This window comes from Typopeltis vanoorti, chromosome 18 (assembly GCF_054136105.1).
Source record: "Typopeltis vanoorti isolate ZY-2024b chromosome 18, IOZ_Tvanoo_1.0, whole genome shotgun sequence".
NCBI classification, from domain to species: Eukaryota; Metazoa; Arthropoda; class Arachnida; order Uropygi; family Thelyphonidae; genus Typopeltis; species Typopeltis vanoorti.
In genome coordinates this window covers 102446961-102471282 of record NC_143566.1, presented here as the reverse complement: position 1 = coordinate 102471282, position 24322 = coordinate 102446961, and the positions used below count along the sequence as shown (strand labels likewise).

The following is a 24322-nucleotide window of genomic DNA, read 5'->3' as shown; positions in this document are numbered from 1 at the left end:
TGGGATCCACTCAGGAACACAGTCTGACAGCTGGGGTTTGTGAATATCCCCATACCTGCCTGAGCAGACATTATCGGGCTCACATCAGAGTAGTAAAGTTTCCACCCATTATCCAGGTCGACAGTTTCAAAGCATCTCCTCTTGGTCGAAGAAAGCCCGACTAAGTCTAGCTGGTAGCGCTTGGCTTCCTCGACCAGTTCCAACTCCTTCCCTGTCAGAGAGATGTTCCAGTTGCCTAAAGCCATAGTCTGGTGCCGTTGTTGTTGCCATTTCCGTCCATTTGCAGAACCATTTCTTTGCGCTGCCCCTAAACACCTCCCCAAACGGATAGCGGGCCTATTGATGGAGTTTCCTCTAGCAGAGTGCTGAGGAGTGTTGTCTAAGGGAGACTGTAACATATTTTTCGAACGGGTCCCTCTGCCTAAAACCCGAACGCGTCCCTTGGTTACCCGCGCGACGGACGATGCGGTATGAACATTTTTTTGATGGCCTGATCATGTTACAGTTTTTGAAAATAATAATAATAATGCTTCAAAAATTTTCGCTTTTAACACTCTCTCTATATGCAGTCCAAGGTTGCTATTAAATTAATTTCAAATCCTGCATATTATAGGTGGCGTATTTATATGTTCGTATCTTCATTGCACATTCTACGACTTTGTTCGAAGAAGAAAGCCTGTTAGCCATTTTGAGTTAGTGTTTTGCTAGTTGTCTTTATTGTAGAATAAAGTTCCTGTTACTATCAGAGAGATCGATAGTATTAATATAATCTGGTAAGTTAAAAGACAGAAAAGCCTTTTCATTTTAGTTTGTTTTTTTCCTATTCTAGTAATTTATTTGAAAACCTTTTTATTTTATGTAATTTTAGCAACAGTTATTCTCTAGTTGATACATTTGCTAATATTATGCAGTGTATTATCCCGTATTTAATTGTTGTTCGCACTGAGATTCGTTACACTTTCAGGGTTGAATTTGGTTTCTTCAAATTTTTTAGTTCTCTTCATTATGTCTTTTTTACAGAATCTTTGAAGCATAATTGTTTTTGTTTGATTTAAAAATATCTGATGGTGAAACAACCGTATTGGTATTTGTGAAGAATGGGAGAATGAAGTCGCTTCCAAATTTATTAGCATCATTTGATGATTATATTAATTTTCACTTTTATTCGTTGCGTATAGATATAGATTTAAAAAAACTTTAAGTAGTTAGAGCAGACGCGTAATCTGAAAAAGGAATGAATATTCCTCTTTCAGATTATGTGTAAGATTATGAGTATTCTAGATGTAAGCAAACGAAGTGCGGTTGATGAATTTACATAGATTGCCTTGGTATCTCATAATGCATGATGGCGCACTTCTGAAATGAAATGTGCTTTGTATTATGGGAAACGTCATTACCCAGGCTAGTTTCAACATTGAGGCCTCATCAATGGAAGCAGATCCAGAAGATATACCACGGTCTATATCAGGGGGGTGGCCAAACGTGCTCTATGCAAGCGCCACATTCAATAAACTTCATGTTTGAGAGCTGCAGGACATGAACAAATATATATGTATGTATGTAGTTTTTAAACTTTGGACTGCTTGAAGGTGTCATGTAATAATAATAATAATAAAATCGCAAAGTACACATCAGATGTTTTGAAAATCTTGACTGAGCATTGTTTTTAACTATATTCAGCATGTTTAATATGATGATGAACTATGGAAACATTAAGAAAAAATGTGCAAACATTTCATTAACATTAAATGAGACTGCCAAAAATAAAGTAATGAAAACATTTTTAATGATATTTGTCGTAATAAGTTGCAAGTTAGTGGTGATGCAAGTTTTTCATGTAGTACTATCATATCCTGTACATCTCTGAGGATACATGTCAGGAATTTGATAATGAAAAAAAATTTATTCAAATACTACCTTACAAAATTATAGTTTATCATAATATTTTTAGAGTACAAACAGGCATTGGCAGAATTATTAGCTATTTACTGCTAGTGTAGTGCATAATGATTGACAGCAACATGTGCTGTAAACTGAGATGAGTTACACACTGGTTTTCTTTAGTTCAGTATGTTTCATTTCTGGAACTTGCTTTCAGAACTGTAGTATTCCAGAGTAACTATCCTCATTGTAGACATGGATTTATGGATCATCTTTAGACTCTGGTCCTCCTGTAATTCTGTTCAGTTCATTTTCTGCAGCAAATGATTCTGTAACTAGAGATTCGAGAATTGGGCAGCCATTATTGATCATATCAACCATGAATGGATTAACAAAAAAGGAAGTAGGGCTACAGTTTCTGCAAGTCTTCAAACCTGTCTAGGAAATTATCAAGCAGTTCTTGTAATTTATCTTCATATTCTACTAGTTTCTGGTCTTTATTTCAATGTCAGGGAATCTATTTACCCCTTTTTTTTTTTTTTTTTTTTTGAGATTGAGGAAGTAACTGAAGTTTCTTGACAGTATGTTGCATTAAAAAACTTATTTTATTCTGAAAGAAAACTGAAAAGTGTCTGTAAGAACAGAAACAATCCTATCCTTCCTTTGAAATGCCAAGTTGAGAGTTTGTAAATGATTCATTATGCCAGTAAGGATCTTGAATTTGTTCATCATTTTCAAGTAAAGTAATAATAATCCCCAACAGATCCACAAACCTTACTTAAGAGGTTGACAGTTGTCTCACAATGTGATAGAGAGAAATCACAGTTGATCTTCAAGCAGTTTTTCAATAAAATTTTCTTCCCATTTAAGCAAATCTGTTCTTGAAATTGACAATTTCATGAACAGATTTCATAACATCTCGGCCAAAAGATTTCTGCAAGTTGCACATATGTCAAAGAGCCACAAGTTGCTCACGAGCTGCTGTTTGGCCACCCCTGGTCTAGACAGTGGCTCTTTCCATAATGCATAACAGTATACATTTCTGAAAGGAAGCACTTTGCATTATGTGATACTAAGGCAATTTCATGTAGAATCTTCATCTTGAGGAGTTAATTTAAAACAATTAGCTGTTGTTCAGAGATAGTACATAAGAATATGACTTTAAAATTTTCAGGAAATGACAATGTATAGTAAAATATTAATTAAAAACTTTAATCAATACTTTCCTATATTTGGCAATGTTACATTGCCATCTTCTGGGAACATAAAAAATATGATATATGCATGCAGGCACTATGTTACGAAATCTTGAGCTTGTTAGTGCCTGTGTACACATATATTTTTTATGTTGAGTTTAACTAAATCGTACTTACTGGGTGCGAAAAAGGATGTGAGAGTATTAGAGCACAAAAAGAGGGTGAAAGAATTGATAGTTGTGGCGGGTACGAATGAATTGAAAGGAGATAAATTTTTTATGAGAGGACTTGAAAGTATTGTTAAAGGTAGGGAAAGAAAAGAGTGAGAGAGTTAGGATGGCAAGTCTGTTGCCGTGGTACGACAGAGATGAGTTTAGGAGGAGGGCCATAATCGCAAATGACTTTATGCGCAAGTTATGCAGACGGTGTGGTGTGGAATGACTTTGATGGGCGAAAGGATTTATACAAGATGGATGGCCTGCATTTGAATGGATTTGGTGTGCGGAGAGTGGGAAAAAGTGTTGCTGAATGAAGTGAAAATGGATGTGCAGAACCAGGGAAACTAGAACTACCAAGGAGGAGAGAAAGTGGATATAGCAGTGAGACAGTTGAGTGTAAAAATGTATATAATGTACCCGAACCGGTACTAAGGACAAGAAATCGGAATGGGATAGTTAGAATAACACATCAAGATAGGGGTGGGACAAAGGGACCTCTGCATTTCATGTATACTAATGCCAGGAGTATTAGGAACAAGAAGGAAGAATTTTTGGTCTTGATTGGCTCTTCCTAGCCACAGGTTATTGGCATTAGTGAAACATGGCTGGCGGAAGATAATATAATTAGTGGGATAGAATGTGTAGGTTATACTCTGTTTAGTCCCAAAGGTGTGGAAAGAATAAAATGGGGGGAGGAGTGTTATTGATGATAGCTGATGAACTGCAGCCAAGGAGAATTGAAGTTGTATCGCAGGATAGTGAAAGGAGCTCATTTGAGGCTATTTGGTGTGAGATTGAGACTGGCAGAACAAAATATACAGTTGGGTGCTGCTATAGACCAGGTGATGGAATAGATGTTGGAGATAGTATGCATAAGCAAATAGAAGCAATGAGTGGAAGAAGGGTAATTATTATGGGGGATTTTAACTATGGTAACATTGATTGGAAGGAGGAGAGGACACGTAAGGAAGGAACTGGATTTTATTCAATTAAGGGATAACTATCTGAGGCAGCATGAAATTGAAAATACCAAGGGTTTGAGAATGCTTGACCTGGTAATAGCATCTGAGAATTTGACTGTAATGAATATGACCATGTTACCACCTATTGGTGAGAGTGGTCATAAGGTCTTGACCTGGAAGGTGGCTAAAGGTGTGGAATTTTCGATTAAGACGGTATGTGTGGAATTACTGTGCTGGCAAGTATGACAAGCTTAGGAGATTGCTTGGTTCAGTGCCATGGCATGTAAAACTGCAAGGGCTGGATGTTGATAGAGTATGGGAAGTAGTCAAGGAGCATTTACAGGAGGTTATGGCTGATTGTATACTTAGGGTCTGAATAGTAAAAAACAAGTAGGGGTTAAATGGATGAATAACACCATTAAGCTTGAGCTGCAAAAAAGAAACAACTGTGGAGGGAATTTAAAGAGAAAGGTGACCTGCAGGCACACGAATGGTATAAAGCACAGGCCAGAAGGGTAACGAGTGGTAAAAAAAAAAAAAAAAAAGCAAAAGCAGATTATGAAAGGAAACTAGCTAAGCAAGCTAAAGAGAATCCCAAACAGTTCTTTCAGTATGCTGCAAGCAAAAAAAAACTACACGGCAAAATGATTTTAAGGAATGACGGTGGTAAGGAGGTCACTGGATCAGTCGATATAGTGGAGTTACTGAGTGCGCACTTTGCAAAAGCATATCATCCAGGTGGTGACATTGAAAAAATGAAGGAACCATTAGTTTATACAGGAATTGTGATGAATGAAGTGGAGATAAATAGTCTATTACAGAACCTTAATGTGAATACATCTGTGGGATTGGATGGTATACCGGCACAGGTCTTATGTGAAGCGGCTAAAGAATTATCAGTGCCCTTGACCTTTAATCTGAGTCTCAGGTCTGGTTTAGTCCCAAAGGTGTGGAAAGAGGGGGAAATAGTTCCACTGCATAAAGGAGGATCCAAGACTACTGTTGCAAATTACCGACCAATCAGCATATCAGGAGTCGTTGTCAAGGTCTTGGAGAAAGTAGTCAAGGGAAAAATACAGGAATGGATTGATGAAAGTGAGATACTGTATGGGGGACAGCATTGGCTCTGTGAAGGGCAGATCATGCCTCAGTAACTTGCTCAAGTTTTATAACACGGTGACGGCTGAACTGGATAAGGGTAATGGGTTTACAGTATTACATACTAATGGACCTGGCGTTTAACAGGATACCACATGGAATTCTAATCCGTAAACTACAACATATGGAAATGGATATAGGGTTGATGAGATGGATGGGTGGGTGGTTGATGGAGAGATATCAGAGAGTAGTTTATAGGAGTACAGTCCAAAAGATGGCCTGTGACTAGTGGTGTGCCGCAGGGTTCTGTTCTTGGACCACTGCTGTTTGATTTGTTCATGTTCATTAACGATATAGGGAAGGATCTAAGAGGAACAGTTCATTTGTTTGCTGATGATGCAAAGTTGGGTAAATGCACAAGATGTCAAAATCTTGCAGGATGACTTGGATAGATTGGAGTTCTGGGCTAAGGAGAATGGATGTCAATTTAATGTTACAAAATGTAAGGTTATGCATTTTGGGGTGAAAAGATTAGCAGCAGTATACCACACTGGTGGAACTGTACTCAAGGAGATTGATGAGGCTAGGGACTTGGGAGTGTTGGCGGATAGGGAGATGAAGTTTAGGAGACATATTGCAAAAGTGGCTAAATCAGCTCATCGACTCATTTGGTTGTTGAAAAATACTTTGACGAGCAGAGACAAGCAAGTTATTGTACCTCTGTACCGAGCCTTGATTGTACCTCATCTTGACTACTGTGCCCAGATTTGGTCACCTATGTTTCTTCTTGATGGGGAGGAGGTGGAGAGGATCCAGAGGAGAGTGACCAAGATGATAGCAGGTTTATGGAATGAACCTTATGAGAACAGCTTGAAGTTTGTGGGTTGCAGAAATTAGTTGATAGGTGGAAAATGGGAGATATGATTGAGACATTCAAATTGCTAAAGGGTTTCTATAGGATTAGTTCAGAGGATATTTTTGAGTTCGCGACTGGTGGTGGGAGAACTAGGGGACACCTATGGAAGCTGGGCAAGAGTGTGGTTAGCAAGGGTGTTAGAGCTGGGTTCTTTACTTATAGAGTGGTAAATGAGTGGAATAAGCTGCCAGAATGTTGTGGGTGCTATGACAGGAGTGAGTTCAAGACAAGGTATGATAGATACTGTGAGAATGCTGTATAGTTGTGTGGACATGTTTACGGCCTCCCTCGATGAGTCTAAGTACTCCCTGGAGTCTCCTGTAATAATAATGTTCCCAGATGGCAATGTAACCTTTCCAAATATAGGAAAGTATCGATTAAAGTTTTTTAATTAATATTTTTGTATACATTGTCATTTCCTGAAAAATTTAAATTCATGTGTAACCAACTTATAAGTTTATCTACAAGTAGTACATAAGAAGAGTTTCAAGAAAGCAGTAAAATTCATAAATATCTGAAAAGTTGCTACTGTGAGATAGTGCTTGTTGGCACTGTTAGAGGTTAGGGCTTGTTGCTAGTAGCATCTTTTATAGGATTAAAGAAGTGGTTAGACACAGAGAATTGCAATGTAAATTTTAATGAATAAAGATTTTCAAGAGAATGCAATTAGCAGGAAAATGTTCATAATGTGAATTCGAGTTAATGTGGAGCACTGAGCTGCAGATATGTTATTGGTAAACACTCACCAGAACTGATACTGAAGTTGTATTTAGAAAAAAAATTTTTTACTTTCTTAATGACATGAAAATTTATTATTTTCATTAATGGATACCTTAATGATTTGTAATCACACAGATCATGAATTTCCAGTTGATCAGAAGCCAATCTTTTCTGTCATATACATTCACTTGTCCTTCCATCATTCAACATAGAAAGGAATTATTGTCTTGTACATAGAACTCATACAATCTGCTCTTCTGATTCCTTTTTTGTTAGAACTGAATAAAATTAAAAGCCATCTGATATGTAATGACAGCAAAACTACCATTCAAAAAAAATTATCTGACCCCCTCTTTCCTTACCAAGCATATCAAGTACTCTATTCAATGTCATCTTTCCTATTTTAAACAGACTATTCTGCCTTGATTAGAATTGAAGAACATCAAGACTATGTGTGCATTTTGGAACCAGACAACACAACAAATCTTCATTATAGCAAGTTCAAATTTAAGTCTTTTCTTTGAAATGTTATGAAAATCGTCCAAACCAGAACTGATTAGATGGAATGCCAATATCCAAGTTTTGGGAGGTAATCACTATTAAACTGCAACTGAGACAGTCTAATGATAGGCATGGTTTAAGACTCATTATTCTGATTCAAGTTTTGAAAGTAGTCAACGGTGTGTCTCTGACGATGTCCATGTCATGTTGGATGAAATATGTTGGAGTTTTTGAATAAAATTCTGTATAATTTGTATCAGTTAAATAAGCAGAAACTTGGCACATATGCCATTAAAAGGCATGTGGAAGAAATCTGCTTATAAAAGGAAAGGAAGCAGCAACCTGATCAACTAATTCTAGTCTCTGTTTTGCTGACTGTGCACGAGCACAGGGTTGTACCAATTAACTGTCCATTCAGTATGATAGTACTGATTCTGAAACTTTTCTCATAGATCTTGAGCCCAGTGAGAATGGCCTGCCATTTGTTTCTGGCCTTATTCTGTATAAACTTCAGTGTCTAGAGAGAGATGGAGATAGTTGGGGGGTAAATTGGATGTGGGGACTGAGAACAGTAGATGGGAAGAGAGAAAAATCACTAAAGACGAGAGAAAATGAGATGCCATGAGAGTTGGGATAAGGGAAAGAGTTGGGGACAAGATATAAAAGTAAGAGAGCAAAGTTAGTCTCAGTGGAAATGAAGCTATGAAAGGCATAATATATGACGATTCTAGGCATTATTATTATTATGTAGCACCTCCGGGGAGTCCATAGACTCATCGAGGAAGGGCACTTGCTCTACAACTGTCTCCACCAACGCCATCTACTGTCCACCACCACTAGTATTTTCACAGACAATCACAAACATCCATACCCAATTCAGGATTCGAACCTGCAGCCTTTTGGCTGGAGAGCAGATATGCTAACCGCTGTGCCAACCAGGTTGGCATACAGTGAAGTGTTGGAAGAGTGCTTGTCTGGTGGGATAACAGAAGGTGATTGGTGATGAAGATAGGAGAAAATGATAGCGATGATGGCCGGCACGATGGGGATGATGTTTAAAGAGGAGTGTGGAGACTAGATCTACCCCTGATGAGAAGGAGAGGGGGTTAAGATTCCCCAGGCCTGCAATTTTCAAGGACTGAGATGTAAGTTGTATCCTGACAGCAGCAATTTATCTGGACTGCTGTGCTTAGATTTGGTCACTGAGATTTGGAGAGGATACAGAGGTTGTGACAATGATTTCAGCACTGTAGAATGTTAGCTATTTGAGCAGATGAAGTTATATATATATCAGCAGAGTTTTGCAGATAAAGGCAAAGGGTAATATGATTGGAATTTTAAACTGTTAAAGATGTATTTAGTGACTGAATTTGAGACATTTTCAGATGGTGAAACAAAGGGAAGAGACAAAAACTAGGGAACGTGAGAGATGGAGTACTCTTTTATATATAATGTGAATTGTGGCGGGAGAGTGAAATGCAGTGCTTGAATGTATTCTGAATGAGTTTGTTTTAATAAAGTGGAAAGAAGTTTGTTTCACATTCCACATATTTTTGCCTTATGCATAATTTATGTATGCATGTTGGCACTTGATGCAATAAGTGGTTATCTACCACTTTTGTTATGAATGGCATGTTTTCCTTTTAAAGGATTAATTGATATCTAAAGATATACTTTGTTTCTTGGTGGAATTCTGAAATTCCTACAACCATATATCACTCCCTGATTTATGAAGAACATTAAATGAAAACTAGTGAAACTTGCTATGTAAAAGTTTTTACATTTTTAAAATTCTTTATTTTTGTTTCAAGTATGTTATATAAACCCAAATTGTTAATTCCTTTCAAACTCAGGTTTTTCATCCTGCAAACTAACCAGTACAAGACGCTACCTTATCCTTGAATTACAGTTATGAAATCCAAGGACACTTGAAAGTGTCAATTTGCTGGAGCACAGTGCTGAAACACTGCACTTGTGAGATAGGGATTGAAGTGAATCTGTAAGAGAGGGATCATCAATAAGCCTTAATGAGCTAATTGCTCACATTGCTCACATTTGGACAGCATCAAAGATTTTAAGGGAAGTTTTAGGTGCATCACCCAAACATGCAAGCAGTATTCTAGTCATGGGCAGATTTGGGGTTTGTATATCATTAGGAGTTGGTTAGGTGTAAAATATTCTTTTGAACAAAAGAGAATGTCTAGTTTTTTGGATGCTGAGGAAGCTATTGATGTGTTTATGCCAGGAGAGACTGCAGGTAAATGTTAGTCCAAGCAGAGAGATCTGATCTATGATGATGATTTGTGTTACAGAGGCTAAGGGTAGGGGAAACTGAGATCTTTTGCAAGAGAAAATGCAAGATTATGTTTTGGTGCCATTGAATATGATAAGGTTTTCCTCACCCCTTGGAGGATAGTATGTAGATCAATGTTTAAGGTACTTGCTGTGGATCAGGGGTGGCTAACCTTTTACATTCCATGTGCCATATAACTCCTGTACTCTTTTTTAAGATGAACATAGCACACTAGTATCAATTGTAAACTGACAAAAACCTGTGACAGGTTTTTATCAGTTTACAATCCCTCAGGATCAAACAAGTGAATGTGCAAAAGATATGTACTAAACAATAAAGTTGCAAAAAATAATTACTAAGTTTTAGCTTTTTTCTACAAATTGTTTTTGTTTAATACTTTTTGCATGGATAGTCTTACTTTTTTTTATTATCATTGGGGTCCAATGCACTGCTTCTAATCATCCTGTGTGTCACTTTTGGTGCATGCACCATAGGTTGGCCATCCCTGCTATAGATCTTGTAACCATAGTAATGTATGATTTGTGAAATGAGTGGCGAGTACTATAGTCTGCAAAACTGTGGATAGGATTAGTGGTGGCGAGTAGGAAAATTTTCATTTTCCATTAAACAAGAGCTCATCTGTAAAGGAAATAGCGCAAAAGGAATCGGTGTTAAATGCAACTAACTGAAGATAAGGTATTCTGAATTTTTTCAGGAGTAATTATTGAATAAGTAAAGATAAGGTTGAATACCTTATCTTCAGTTAGTCAAATGAGTTTAAAATAGAATTGTCAATTTGAAATGCCAAAATCTATTTGGATAGTTTAATAGGATAATGCTTGCAGGTTTAATGTGGTAGTGTGGGATTATACACCTTGGGATGAGAGGATTGAAAAAATATAATTAGGATGATTAATTCCTGTCTCACTAATTACTCCTATCACACATTTTCTCCTGTATGCATTTTCTGGATATTTCCTAATCGTTATCACCATTGTAATCAGCTTCATATTTCTTGTCAGACATTTAACATTATTATTAAAAGATAATAACTTCCAGGGAGTCGAACTCATTTTGGATATAGGTAAATATGACTTCTCCATTGCTTCCACCTTAGTATTGCCATCTCTGGAGTCTGGTTCCCACTGATGAGACCTCAATAAAGGACAAAACTGGTCTGGGTAGTGGTGGCCCTTCCCTTAATGCATAGCATTATACATGTCTGCAAAGATGTGCTTTGCATTATGGGAGATACTAAGAGTAGGAGTGATGAGAGCTTGGTCCACCTTTACCACGAGTTGCCTCAGTCCTGAAGATACTTCAGGTGCAAATGTTGTTTGCTTACACTTGGTTAAAGGATTAAACTAAATTTATTAAAAACTTTCAACATCATTTTGGGATGCCATACTGTTTGCATCACTGTCACACCTGTTCTTGAATTCATTCATGCTACTTGCACACAGGCAAGGAAGGCAACGGGAAACCACCTTGCTCATAATCATCTCCCTAGTATGGTAGCATATAGTACTCCCACCGCCTCATATGGCTGAGTGGATAGGATACAAAGTGATACTAAAATTCCATGTTCTTTTAGTGTTTGGTATGTTTTTGTATTATTGAGAGAAGATTGTTCATATCTAAAACTTGCTGCCATAATATACATGCTGTAATAACTCATACTGAAAACTTTTCTGTGCTTTTCAGATATTTTAGATTCTTTTTCTTCAGGAAACTATAGTGCTTAGTCATGCAGATATTTTAAGTGTATATATCGAGTAACTTCAGAAAAGAAATTGCAAGAAACCACTACATTTAGACTTATTTCTCCTTAAACTAGGACCCACTTAGAACATTTTCAGATGCTTGAATAACTGACTACAACTAACATTAACAATATCGTAACAGAATTAGTAGCTTTAATGTTCAAAAATTATATTATAATTCATTAGCAAAAAAAAAAAAAATTAAATTCAACACAGGCTTTGTAATACCATCAGAAATACAGTGAGAATTTAAAATACCTCCATAATGTCTTCAGCACATCATTTAGTGAAAGGAATGCATTTTTTAAAAAAAATTAGTTTGAGTTAATAAACATAAATTTAAGGCAGTAAATGAAGAGAATTTGATAATGCATGCTTTATTTTAATCCCATATATGAAGAGTAAACTTTTGTAGTACATTACTAGTAGTATTAGTACTATAGGCAGCTAATGGTTAGTTAATCCAGCTCTACAGACTTGAACTGTTTCCAGCAGTGCAGGCCTCTAATAACCACCATCCTGCTTATTAGCAAGGTAATGATCTTCTCAATGGTGAGACTGCCATCCTTGATAAACCAAGACCTTGACAAATATCCATGCATAGGGTATGCTATCCTTACTCAAACAGGCTGTTATTTATAGTAGCAGTCATTAAACAAAACAGGGCCTAAGCACTTATTTCTGTATTTGCATTCACTGAATGTTACTCTGTCTGAAATCTATCCATTTCATGAAATGCTGTGGTATGAACTTATTCCTTTGGAACAGTCTCCTCCACTCTGCCTTCCCTAAATATTACATCCCTTAGCCATTCAACCAAAGTGTGAACAGTTCCTTTCTTGTGGCCTTTTGTGCATGAACCAGATATTAAAAAAAAAAAAAAAAAAAATCCAGAACTTTTTGAAGCACCTTATGATATAGGTGCTAACATGAACTTATTCCTTTGGATCAGTCTCCTCCACTCTGCCTTCCCTAAAGATTACATCCCTTAGCCGTCCAACCAAAGTGTGAACAGTCCTTTCTTGTGGCCTTTTGTGCATGAACCAGATATTAAAAAAAAAAAAATCCAGAACTTTTTGAAGCACCTTATGATATAGGTGCTAACATTATACAAATGCATTCTTTAACTGAAGAAGGGAAAAAACTTGCAAATGCACCTCAACAGTTCCTTAGAAATTCATAAGCATCCTGTAAGCTTATTTCTCAATATTGCAGATGTCTTTAAATTGGTTATACCATTGCTTAATACATTTATCATGATCAGTGTTTGACATGGTAACAAAAACTGAATATAAAGATTTTGGTTTCTCCAGTAATTTGTAAATGCTAAATGAGAGTAACAAAACTGTGGAAGATATTCAAAAGGAATATAGTCAGGAGTATGGAACTACCTGAAATAGAAAAAGTCAAGAACATTAAATGTGGAAGGGCAACAGTGGACTGATTTTTCAATTAGAAATGCTTAAATATGGAATTGTGTTAGTGACTACATTGCATAATTCAGAAGGTTGAATTCTGGGTGATCCTAGTAAAACTCTTATAGTATCCAACCATAAAGAAAGCATGGTCTTAGATTACAGAGGAATTTTTCCAGGTAATATTTATGCAAGTATACTGAAAATAGGATAAAAATTCCAGAACAGAAACATGGAAACAAAAAGCTGGGTTTGGATCAAATAGGTGTTTTCATGATCAGATTTTTGACTTTGGCATAGCTGAGAAATGTGAATATAAGGAGAATTGTGTCTAAATATTATTTTACTAATAAAATATTTTTGAAATATAAATTGTCTGGCTGTCCTATTATTTTTGAGTCACTTTATATTATTGCTTGACAAGAAATTATACTGTTTTTTTACCTCTTGTGTGTTTTCCAATGCTTCTGCTTGTAGGTAAAGGATAAAAACAAGAATACAATAAATTACTGTTATGTACTATTGTGGGGGTGGGGGTACAGGATTATAATAGTATTGCATGAAAAGCTTATTACTAACTTCCTATCAACAGTTGTCCTCAAAATTAACTTGTTAGAGCCTATATTTTAGTCTTCTAAAAAAACTTTACTGTATCACTCATCTTAATCTTGGTCAGCACAAAATATAATTCCTTATTTAATTTACTTACTATAGGCTGTTTTTTTTTTTTTAATATCTCATTCACTGTTATTGGATCTTGAGTGGCTGCTAGTGAATTTATTAAGGAAGTTTTATTTCCATAGGGCCAGAAATAAAAACTGGATCTGAAATCCTTAATTTGAACACTATTACTGAGGTAGAAAAAGTCAAGAACATGAACTGTGGAAGAGCAGCCATAAACTGATTTATCAGTCAGAAATGTTTTGTGGGGTTGTGTTAGTGGCACTACTTAATTCAGAAGGTTGAATTCTGGATGATCAAAGTAAAGCTCTTATAGTATCCCCCATAAAAAGAAAACACTATTAGATTACAGGGGAATTTTCTTACCAAGTATTTCTCTTTTAAAGAATTTAAAAAACTTGCAATTTTAGATGCTGGTTTTCTCTGAAAGTCATGTAAGCTGATCATAATTGCTTTCTTCCATCCTTTAAGGTTTAAAGCTTTATTTTCTTTATGCATGAAAGAATGTTTTTTTTTTTTTTTTTTTGTAGTAATTAGAACCTCAACTTACCATACCTCCCTCATGTTGTTCTGTCATAATTGTTGAAAGAAAAAAATAAAAATATTCTTCTTTCTATACGAGACTTCATAAGTATCTGCTTTAGAGTTCCAAACATCAAATATCTCTTTTAAAATTCTCAGAACCTTTTAAATCTTGTATGCTTGCATGAATCATACAATCTATAACACTCATTCTGTGTTTCTTGATATGGTGTTTTTAATAAATGGAACAAGGAATCCACTTCCCACAGATGAGTAAACAGACAAGTGGCGAGTGAATTTTCTATCTTGCTCGTTATTTGATTGCAGGTGGCTGCTGGTGAATTCATTAGAGAAGCTTTATTTCCAGATAGTTGGAAATAAAACTTCCTGGTTTGAAATCCTTAATTTGACACTGCAGCATTCTCTTTTAAAGAATCACCAAAACAGTTGCATTTTTAGTTGATGGTTATCCCTACATAAGCCAGTCACCTTCACTTTCTTTCCTCCTTTTATCTCCTTTAGGGTTTAACTTTTCTTTCTACATGAAAGACTATTATTCATGGTAATCAAAAACTTAACTTACCCCCCCCCCCTCCGAGAGTTCTGTCATCATTGCCATAACATAACAGTTAATGACTTTTAAATACTTTTCTTTTTATAAAAGACTTCAAAAATATATGCTTTTGAGTTCTAAAAAACATCTGATTTCTCACAGCAATATTATGTAACACCTAAGAAGTCCCTGGACTCATCATGGGAGGGCACACTACACAACTTAGTTTTCTTTCCTGTTTAATCCTCCTACAACAACACTATTACCATCAACACTATGCCATCTACCACCCATTTCTACCAATAGTGTTTTGTGTTGTGTCTGTAAATTGCATGTTTCAGTTGCAAGTTGCCTGAGTTTCTAAATTAAAGATGCCAAGAAATTCTTGGTTTAATCCTTTATCCAAGTGTAAGCAAATAAAAATTTGCACTACTTGCATATAAGGACTGACTTTCACATTAATTGCCCTAGTATCTCATAATGCAATGCATGTATCCTTACAGACATGTATAATGCCATACATACCTTTTATTAAGGTGTCATCAGTGTGAGCCAGATCCAAGAGTGATACCAAGGTTGAAGTAATGCAGAAGTCATATTTCCATATACTTGAATTTCCAGGAGGGGGAAACCCTGCTACCTCCATATGCAATTAGCTAATTCACTTGCAATTAAAAAGCTCATATAAAGATTTCTCTCATCACAACAAAGATCAAACTCTGGTTTTATCTAGTCAAAGGGTGCAATGTCCAGTTTTCATTTCAATCGTAAAGTGATAAAAAAAAAAAGCCATCATTGTGCTTTACTTGAAAGCAGTAAATATCATATGTGCATTTAAATTAAATTGCAGTTATCGTTATTTCAATATTAAACTTGCACTTCATACACAGTACTTACAACGTGCAATAGACAATCTACTCATTAAAAAAAATTACACATAGTATCTGCCACATTTAAGGTAACCAGTGGTGTATCTCAGAGTTCAGTCCTTGGGCCATTATTGTTCAATCTATACATTAATGACATCAAGCAGGGTCTATCATCAGATTTGTAATTGTTTGCTGATGATGCGAAGATAGGCAGGGCAATCAGGGATGTTACTGATATTCAGCAATTACAAAATGATTTTAATAGACTGAAAATTTGGGCAAATGAAAATGGCTGTCAATTTAATGTTAGTAAGTGTAAAGTTATGCACTTTGGCATGATTAGAGTTCCAGCGGCATATTATATTAGCGGGGTTATGCTACAAGAAACTGAAGAGGCAAGGGATCTTGGTATATTGATGGATAAGAATATAAAGTTCAAAGGTCACATAGCAAAAGTTGCAAATACAACTCAGAGGATAATTGGTATGTTGAAGCGAACCATGACATGTAAGGATAAGGAAGTAATTTTGCCTCTTTATAAGGCTTTGATAAGACCACACTTGGATTACTGTGTGCAGATTTGGTCTCCCGGGTTCCAAGAGGATAAAGAAGCTATGGAAAGAGTGCAACGAAGAGATACAAAGATTATATCCGGATTATGGGATTTAGATTATGAGAACATTGCAAGTATGTGGATTACAGACTGGTTAACAGGAGAAAGAGGAGTAATATGATTGAGGTCTATAAACTTTTGAATGAGTGTTACAGCATTTCAACTGATGAAATTTTTCGTTATATGGAAGGTGGGGAGGGAACACGGGGGGCATCCATGAAAGTTAAATTTACTTGCAGTCAAGAAAGGGGTAAGAGCTAGGTTTTTCTCCCAGAGAGCAGTGAGTGAGTGGAATAATTTGCCCTTACGGGTAGTGAGTGCATCTAGTGTGAATGAATTCAAGGGCAGGTATGATAGCTGGGTGGTTGGGTAATTTACAGCCTCCCTCAATGAGTCCTTGACTCCTGGAGGTCTCAGATGATAATAATAATTTTATCAATAATATGAACCAATGTATAAACAAATTAAAATTGGCACAATCTAATTAAATACTGCAGTATATCTATAATCTTCGAACACTGTTACCCAGTAAGTAGGTGTGAAATTATGATAGAAATTATGAAAAAATACATTGAGGATGTATTTTTGTAGTATTCTGTTTATTTTATCTGATGTCCCTTTAATGTAGGGAATGGTTATAGTTTAATTGTAGTCTGGTTTATCTTTGTTTTTTATTGAGGTCTTATAGAGAATTTTGTTAATAGTGTTTTGGCTGTAACCATTTTTTAGAAAAGTGTTGCTGATAACTTTAAATTCGTCTTTCAGCGCATGTTCATTGGAGCAGATCTTCAAAGCCCTGTTTTTTAGAGTATTAATGACACCTAGTTTTTGTGTTGGGTGATGGTAGGAGTTTATGTGTATATATTGGCCACTTATATACACAGTTTACCAGAAACTGACACGTGTCAGTTTCTGGTAAACAACGAAGGAAAGACTGCCAGAAGGAAGACGTATGACAAGTGTATCTAGAAACGGTGGTGTGTTCTGTTTTTCAATCTCAATTGCGAACTGTATGCGTTTTGTGTTGTTTGTTTAGGTGGCTAAGGAAAGTGTCTAGAGGCCATGGGACCAGATGGTGAAAACATTGTCAATGTATCTAAGCCAGACTTTGGGTTTTAAAGGAGAGGAATCTAGAGCATGTTCCATATAAAAGTTAGCAATTGGGGTGGGGGGGGATATTGGCGAGCCCATGGCCATGCCTTCTTTTTGTAGGTAGAAAGCGTTTTGCTATTCAAAATACAAACCAGAACATAATACATGCGCAAAAAAAAACAGCACTGTGATATCTGGTAGGAATTTGTTCTGTAAAAGAAGAATTGTTTGGGACATTCATAAAGAGGGCAGAGACACACCTCAACAAAGGCACAACGAATATACCACTACGTGGAGAAAGCGTTACTCAGAAAACAGATCAAGGCTACGGGAAAAAACTTGGCCGCTACTCAAACTCAGGTACAAAAGGTAAAATCTGAGCTTTCAAGTTACTTGAATGCAATTTAGTTTTTCCTCGAAAAGATTCCAGACAATATGGGAACCATATCCTTCAAACTAAGAAAGAAAATCTCATATCCAAATTTCATAGACTAAAAGATTGACAAAACCAACAGACATATTCAAATTTCTCCACAGTGAACGTTAATAACCAACCAGAAGCAAGAAGCAACAGGAGCCACCAATCTGCAGGTAGCAGTAACATAGTTAATCTATCCAACCACACCTTAAACAAAGACGAACTCTAGCTACTCAAAGGTCTAAATTTGCCGTAGCACCCAGATCGATGAACAAACTGGATTTTATTTGTGATATTGAAAGAGGCTTAAGATTCATCCCAAATAACATAGCAGACAAAATACGTTTAGAAACCACCAACATTTTAAATATAAATCATAAGAAAACAATAACAAGCAACTTGAACAAACACAAATTAACAGCGGTGAAATCATTAAAATCAAATCTGAACATCGTAATAACTAGAGCCGATAAAGGAAGTGCGACCGTTATTCTAAACCGAACCACTTATTTAGAAAAAATGAATCTGCTAGTCTCGGACAATAGTACATAACAATGTGTTAACTACGACCCAACCAATAGAATAAAAAAGAAAACAGAGAAACTGCTTAAATCAATTACTATATGGCCTGAAGATAGCCAAAAAAAAAACTACTTCCGCACTATGCTCATTCCCCAAGAATTTAGGGTCTACCAAAAACACACAAACAAAGCACACCGCTCCGGCTGATAGTCGAAGGGATAGACAGCCCGAATTATCACCTAGCCAAGAAATTAGCGGCAACACTCAAGGAGTTGGTCCCCCTCCTATATCAGAAACACACAACACTTCATAAACATAATCAAAGACATTACATTAGAAAAAGATGATCTATTAGTCAGTTTTGACGTCTCTGCCCTCTTCGAATGTCCCAATCATTGACACAATTCTTCTTTTAGAGAACAAATTCCCTCCAGACATCACGGCACTCTTTGCGCATGTATTACGTTATGGTTATTTTGTATGGCAAAATGCTTTCTACCTACAAAAAGAAAGCACAGGCATTAGCTTGCCATTATCCTCCCTATTGCTAACTTTTATATGGAACATTTTGAGCAACATGTTCTAGATTCCTCTCCTTTAAAACCCAGGCAGGTTGATGTGTCTGGGCATCGTCACCGTAGACACATTGACAATGTTTTTGTGATCTGGTCCCATAGCCACCAGATACTTTCCTTAGCCACTTAAACAAACACATACAGTTCACAATTGAGATTGAAAAACAGGACAAACTTCCATTTCTAGATACACTTGTCACACGTCTTCCTTCTGGCAGTCTTTCCTTCACTATTTACTGGAAACCGACACATACTGGCCAATATATACACAAACTCCTACCACCACCCAACACAAAAACTAGGTGTCATTAATATTCTAAAAAAACAGTGCTTTGAAGATCTGCTCCAATGAACATGCGCTGAAAGACGAATTTAAAGTTATCAGCAACACTTTTCTAAAATATGGTTAGTCAAAACACTATTAACAAAATTCTCTACAAGACCTCAATAAAAAAACAAAGATAAACCAGACTCCAATAAAACAATAACCATTCCTTACATTAAAGGGACATTGGATACTACAAAAATACAACCTCAAAACCACCTTTAAACCTCCTGCAAAATTAAAAAGCTTACTCACTGAATCCAAAGACCCACTCCCTCTGCTGACCCGCCCTGGAGTATACAGTGTTTATTGCACCTGTAATATACCATATATAGGGGAAACATGACACACAATTCCTGACAGACAAAAGGAACATAAATGACACATTAAATATAATAACTATGGTGAAGCTGGCCTTTCTGATCATACCCTGAACACTTTACATAGAATTGACTGGAAAAGCACCAGTTATTTACATCACACCAAAACATGGTATGAACGCAAATTCCAGGAAGCATGTGAGATTTTTATCAAGCACCCCAACCTGAACAATAATGATGGTCTAAAAATCCCAAGCATATGGAAGGCACGTATTCTCTCCACGGAACCTTTCTCTCTAAGAGTTAACTATACACAGGACTGTAGATAATCCAGAATCCTAAATCTTAAATAACAATTGTGATGTTAAAAATATGGCATCATTGTTACTGAAAGAAACAATGATGCCATATTCTTTCTATAAGAATTATAGAATTCTTTCTATAAGAAAGAATGTTTTTCTCATGTTATCTTAAATGGAATTTAGCTTTGTAATTTCTAAATAATTAATTTGTAATTTTTATTTATTTATTTTTTTTCACTTGAATGTACTTGACTGCTTTCCTCTTGATTATTTTCTATCACTGCAATTTCAAAATGATCCTCTCACATTAAGAAATTGAATATTTGGTTAACTGAGGATACAGTTGCATAGTACTGTACCAGAAGTTGGTCAACATGCTAAGCCATTCACTGATAGTTAACTGATAACTACTTAATGGTTGGATATTTGCGAGTTCACTGCAATTACTCTAGACATCTAGGGTGACCTTTTCTTCAGTTGTCACCTTTGTACATATTCTTTTCATTTCTAAGGGCTTTCTGGGCAAGGTAAAAATCACATTTTATTATTATACAAACCCCCTCCTGCAGTAGACTCATGGAGGGACGCACTCATCATCTCATTTGGTAATGAATTCCACTCTCCATGCAAGAAAGCTATGCCACACTCTGACGCACCACACTTTTATACAACTTCCAGGAATGATCTCTTGTCTCTATCCCCTTCCCTCTTTCAACCCTTTGGAAAATATCCTGGATATCTATTTGATAATCATCCCTTTACAATTTATATGTTACAGTCATGTTTATGTCTCCACTATGATGAATAGCTTTAATTTTTTGAGATCCAAAGTGCAAAACCTTCATTTACCGGTGTTAAATTGACATGGCCACTTTATTCAAATCACTGTGAAGCACCAGTACATCTGCAAACAGCTGAATATCAGCTTACAGACCACTTGCAATCAGTATCATTAACAAAATGAACAATAGTGGCCCTAGAACAGACCTCTATAGGACTCCACTGGTAACTCTCCTCCTGAGAAGCATGGCACCTCTATATATCACCGTTAATAAATTATGAATATGAAAGTGTTAAAAAGAATGTTGTGCACCTTTCATCTATAAACTCAAATACAGAAAAGCAAAAGTCTGAAAACAGCAACCACACCATGAGATCCCATGACAAAATCTGTAGAAAACATTGATTCTGATTTAAAAAAAAAAAAAAAAATCAACATTTTGTTACCTTTGTTGATATTTATCATCAATCAATATTCTTCCAAATATCTTCTCATGTAAAAGTAGCTACACTTTCATCTGTAACTTTTATATTGAGCTTTTTGGCATTCTTGTCTTTCTTAAAAGTATATATTGAATTGCCAGCAACTTCAGTATAATTTCATTCCATTGCGATATTTCAGATTTTGACATTGAGTCTTTATGGTTACTTTCAAACTTTTTTACTTTTGTGTGCAATATTTTATTTGCATTTGGGTCTACGATTCAGCTTCTCAACTGTGATTATAAAACTTTTATCCATGTTTTTTTTTTTTTTTTTTTATGTACTACTCATTTTTATCTTGTTAAAAAAATAAAAAAAGACTATGTAGTTGGCTGCAGTTGATTTTCGTTAATACTATGCCAAAATGGAGCTTTGGTCGGGGTTTTTTGGTATTTTGTTGTAGCAACTAAATTTGGTATAATGTCATTTGCTGTAGTGACCAAACATATATTAAAGCCTATTTATGTGCTGCTGTAACTTTGCAGTAATTTTATTTATATGTAGATACTGCATTGTTGAACTTAATTTTTGTGCATGCATATTGTTTAGTAATTTCTCTTTGACTATATTTAGTCAAAGAGAAATTTGACTTGGTTTTTGTACATGGATGTAGTTTACTAGTTTGTCTTGACTCTTTGTGTATTGCTATAACCTTTGCCATGCCAATAAACTACCCACTTATCATATCTCACAACCCTCTTGTGGTTCCTTGTCTAACCACACTCAAATTCGTTGCTAAACTCATTTACTCTTTCTTTTAGATTTTTTGTAACAATTGCAATCAGTTGCACACTTTTTTCTCTCTCTCTCTCTCTCTGCAGCCTCTTATTGTATCCTCTTATAGATACCTTCATCTGCTCTACTTCAACTTCTTTCACAATAACGTCTGTACAACAGCACATCACTTTCTAATCTTTCAATTTCATATTTCACAAGAAGTATTTTTCTAACTATACTGATAGAACAAATTTATGAAAATTATTTCCTTTTGTGGACAATTTTAGTTTTTGTAAATTATCCATTTTAATTTTAATATATATTGGATATATCTATAATATGTGATCTGATTGATTTGTGTTCTTCTTACAGCTATGGATTCTGGTGGAGACTATAGTCCTGAACCTCAGCAAAGAAGATCTCGATCCAGATCTCCGATGGATCGTAATGATAGTGATAGTGGTAATTATAATAGAAAGAGGGATAGGGATCAAAAGAGGGGTAATGATTCAGGAAGAAATGGGGATGAAAAGCGTTACAGTCGTCCTCCTCATCCACGGCGTGTATATGTTGCTAATATTGCTTATGAAACAAAGTGGACAGATCTTAAAGATCTGTTCAGAGAAAAGGTAGGGGATGTTGCATATGTTCAGCTTTTTCAAGATGATAATGGAAAATTTAAAGGTTGTGGTACTGTTGAGCTGAAAGATTCCTCATCTGTTCAAAAGGCCGTAGAAGTTTTACACCGCTATGATTACAAAGGAAGGCAGTTAGTTGTTAAGCAGGATTTTGATATTGAGCGTGACAAGAGTGGGCGTCCAGCATCTCGATCAGGACAGAAGACTTCACTTGGTCAGGGCTCATACACTGGGGATATTTTTTCCAGTGGATCTCAGTTCAATACCTATGGCTTAAATGCTGATTTCTTGAGATCTCTGGGCATAGCTGGACGTCTGACAAATAGAGTTTTTGTTGCAAATTTAGATTATAAAGTTTCAACAAAGGATTTACAGCATATTTTTAAATTGGCAGGTAAAGTGGTCAATGTGGAACTTAAGACAGATAATGATGGTAAAAGTAAAGGCCATGGAAGGGTAGAAATGGATCATCCACTTGAAGCTGTGCAAGCGATATCCATGTTTAATGGACAGAAATTACATGGTAGGCCAATGAGTGTTAGAATGGACAAGTTTGGAGAAGAAGTAGATGGAATGCCATCTAAATTACCATCTGGCTTACAGAGTATTGGCAAAGGCTTGGGAACAGGGGGACAGCCCCTTAATTTGTCGAAAGCAATGATGAATATGGGAAATAATCAGCTAGGATTGATGGGGGCTAATACCACAAGCAGTCTGCCTCTGAATAGCATGGGAACAGGAGCTGGCCTTGGAAATATGGGAACAGGAGCAGTAAGGAATCTTGGGTTGCTAGGGGGAAATAATTTGGGACTTCAAAGTGGTTTAGGTATGGGTAATCTCATGGGAGGAGGGGACAGAGGTTTGATGGGAATGGGAATGGGAGGTAACTTGACTGGTATATAGAATTCTCATGTTGATGGTATGACACACAAGGTCAGAAAGTAATGGACAATGTGTTTGCTGTCTGAATATATTCAGAGTGCATCTCATGGGGGCATAGCACACTAATGTTAAAGAATGTGGGACACTCTGTACTAGTAATTGTGAATCAGTGTATGTGACACAATCTGACTGATTATTCAACTTTCACACTTTTTTGTTGTAAAATTCTGTCATTTTGGAAGTCCTTGTGGTCTAATTTCCAAAATGTTGACTTTATTATGGTCTGGACCATGGGAAAAAAATGCTTTTATCTGTGGTGGAAATTATGAATGCTAATAGAACATTCATATTTAATGAAACATCAGTATTGGAATATATTTTCATTTTTGTTCATCTGAAAAAAAAGTCTGTAATGAATAAGAATGTTTATCTTCATTAGGCACATTGCAATGTTTTTTTATTAGTGGTCATGTTTTGGAATATTAATATGGATGTAGTGTGTATTTCATCTCATATATTCAATTGTATTTCTGAGGTATATGCAATTTTTTTTTTTTTTTCACTAGTAACTGTCATGATGAAGAGCATACTTCAAGATGTCAATTTATTATAATATCTGTTTTGTATGGGTTTTACTATTTCATTGTTTAATTTGACAGCTGGTGATTTATTAGTGATTCCTGAGTAGGAGTCACAATTAGTCAGAACATTAACTTATAACAGTTCATGTTGAATGCTATGTTATTATGTTTGTTGGTTAAAATAAATGGTGTCCTTTGGTCTTGATGTTTTTGGTTGTCTATTACTGCCTCAGTTTACTTACAGGTTTTACTGAAAATTTTTTTGGAAAGTATATTCAAATTAACTTGTAAAAAGGTTTATGTTAGAAATTATCTTACATTTTCTGGTTAAAAATTTTTTTTCTTGGTTTTATATAATTTTATTAATTTTTTTGCTCATAAATATATTTTTTTTTCTGATGAAAATTTAACTTTCTTAACATGTTAATTTTACATTGGATTTTTCTCCTTGTTTATGGTAATAAAGCCTTACAGTATGTGCATAAG

General features: G+C 35.8%; 1 protein-coding gene across 1 annotated transcript; it reads left to right on the top strand.

The window, feature by feature from the left end:
- Window positions 1–636: 636 nt before the first annotated feature.
- On the top strand, window positions 637–24041 carry LOC150096997 (myelin expression factor 2-like). The gene is made up of 2 exons (XM_090408301.1): window positions 637–773; window positions 22108–24041. Exon 2 carries the CDS (start codon window positions 22110–22112, stop codon window positions 23274–23276), a length of 1167 nt encoding a protein of 388 aa, XP_090264427.1. The 5' UTR covers window positions 637–773; window positions 22108–22109; the 3' UTR covers window positions 23277–24041.
- The last annotated feature ends 281 nt before the right edge of the window (window positions 24042–24322 follow it).

Excerpts from the sequence above, each read along its gene's own strand:
- LOC150096997 (XM_090408301.1), top strand. The coding sequence starts at position 22,110 with ATGGATTCTGGTGGAGACTATAGTCCTGAACCTCAGCAAAGAAGATCT.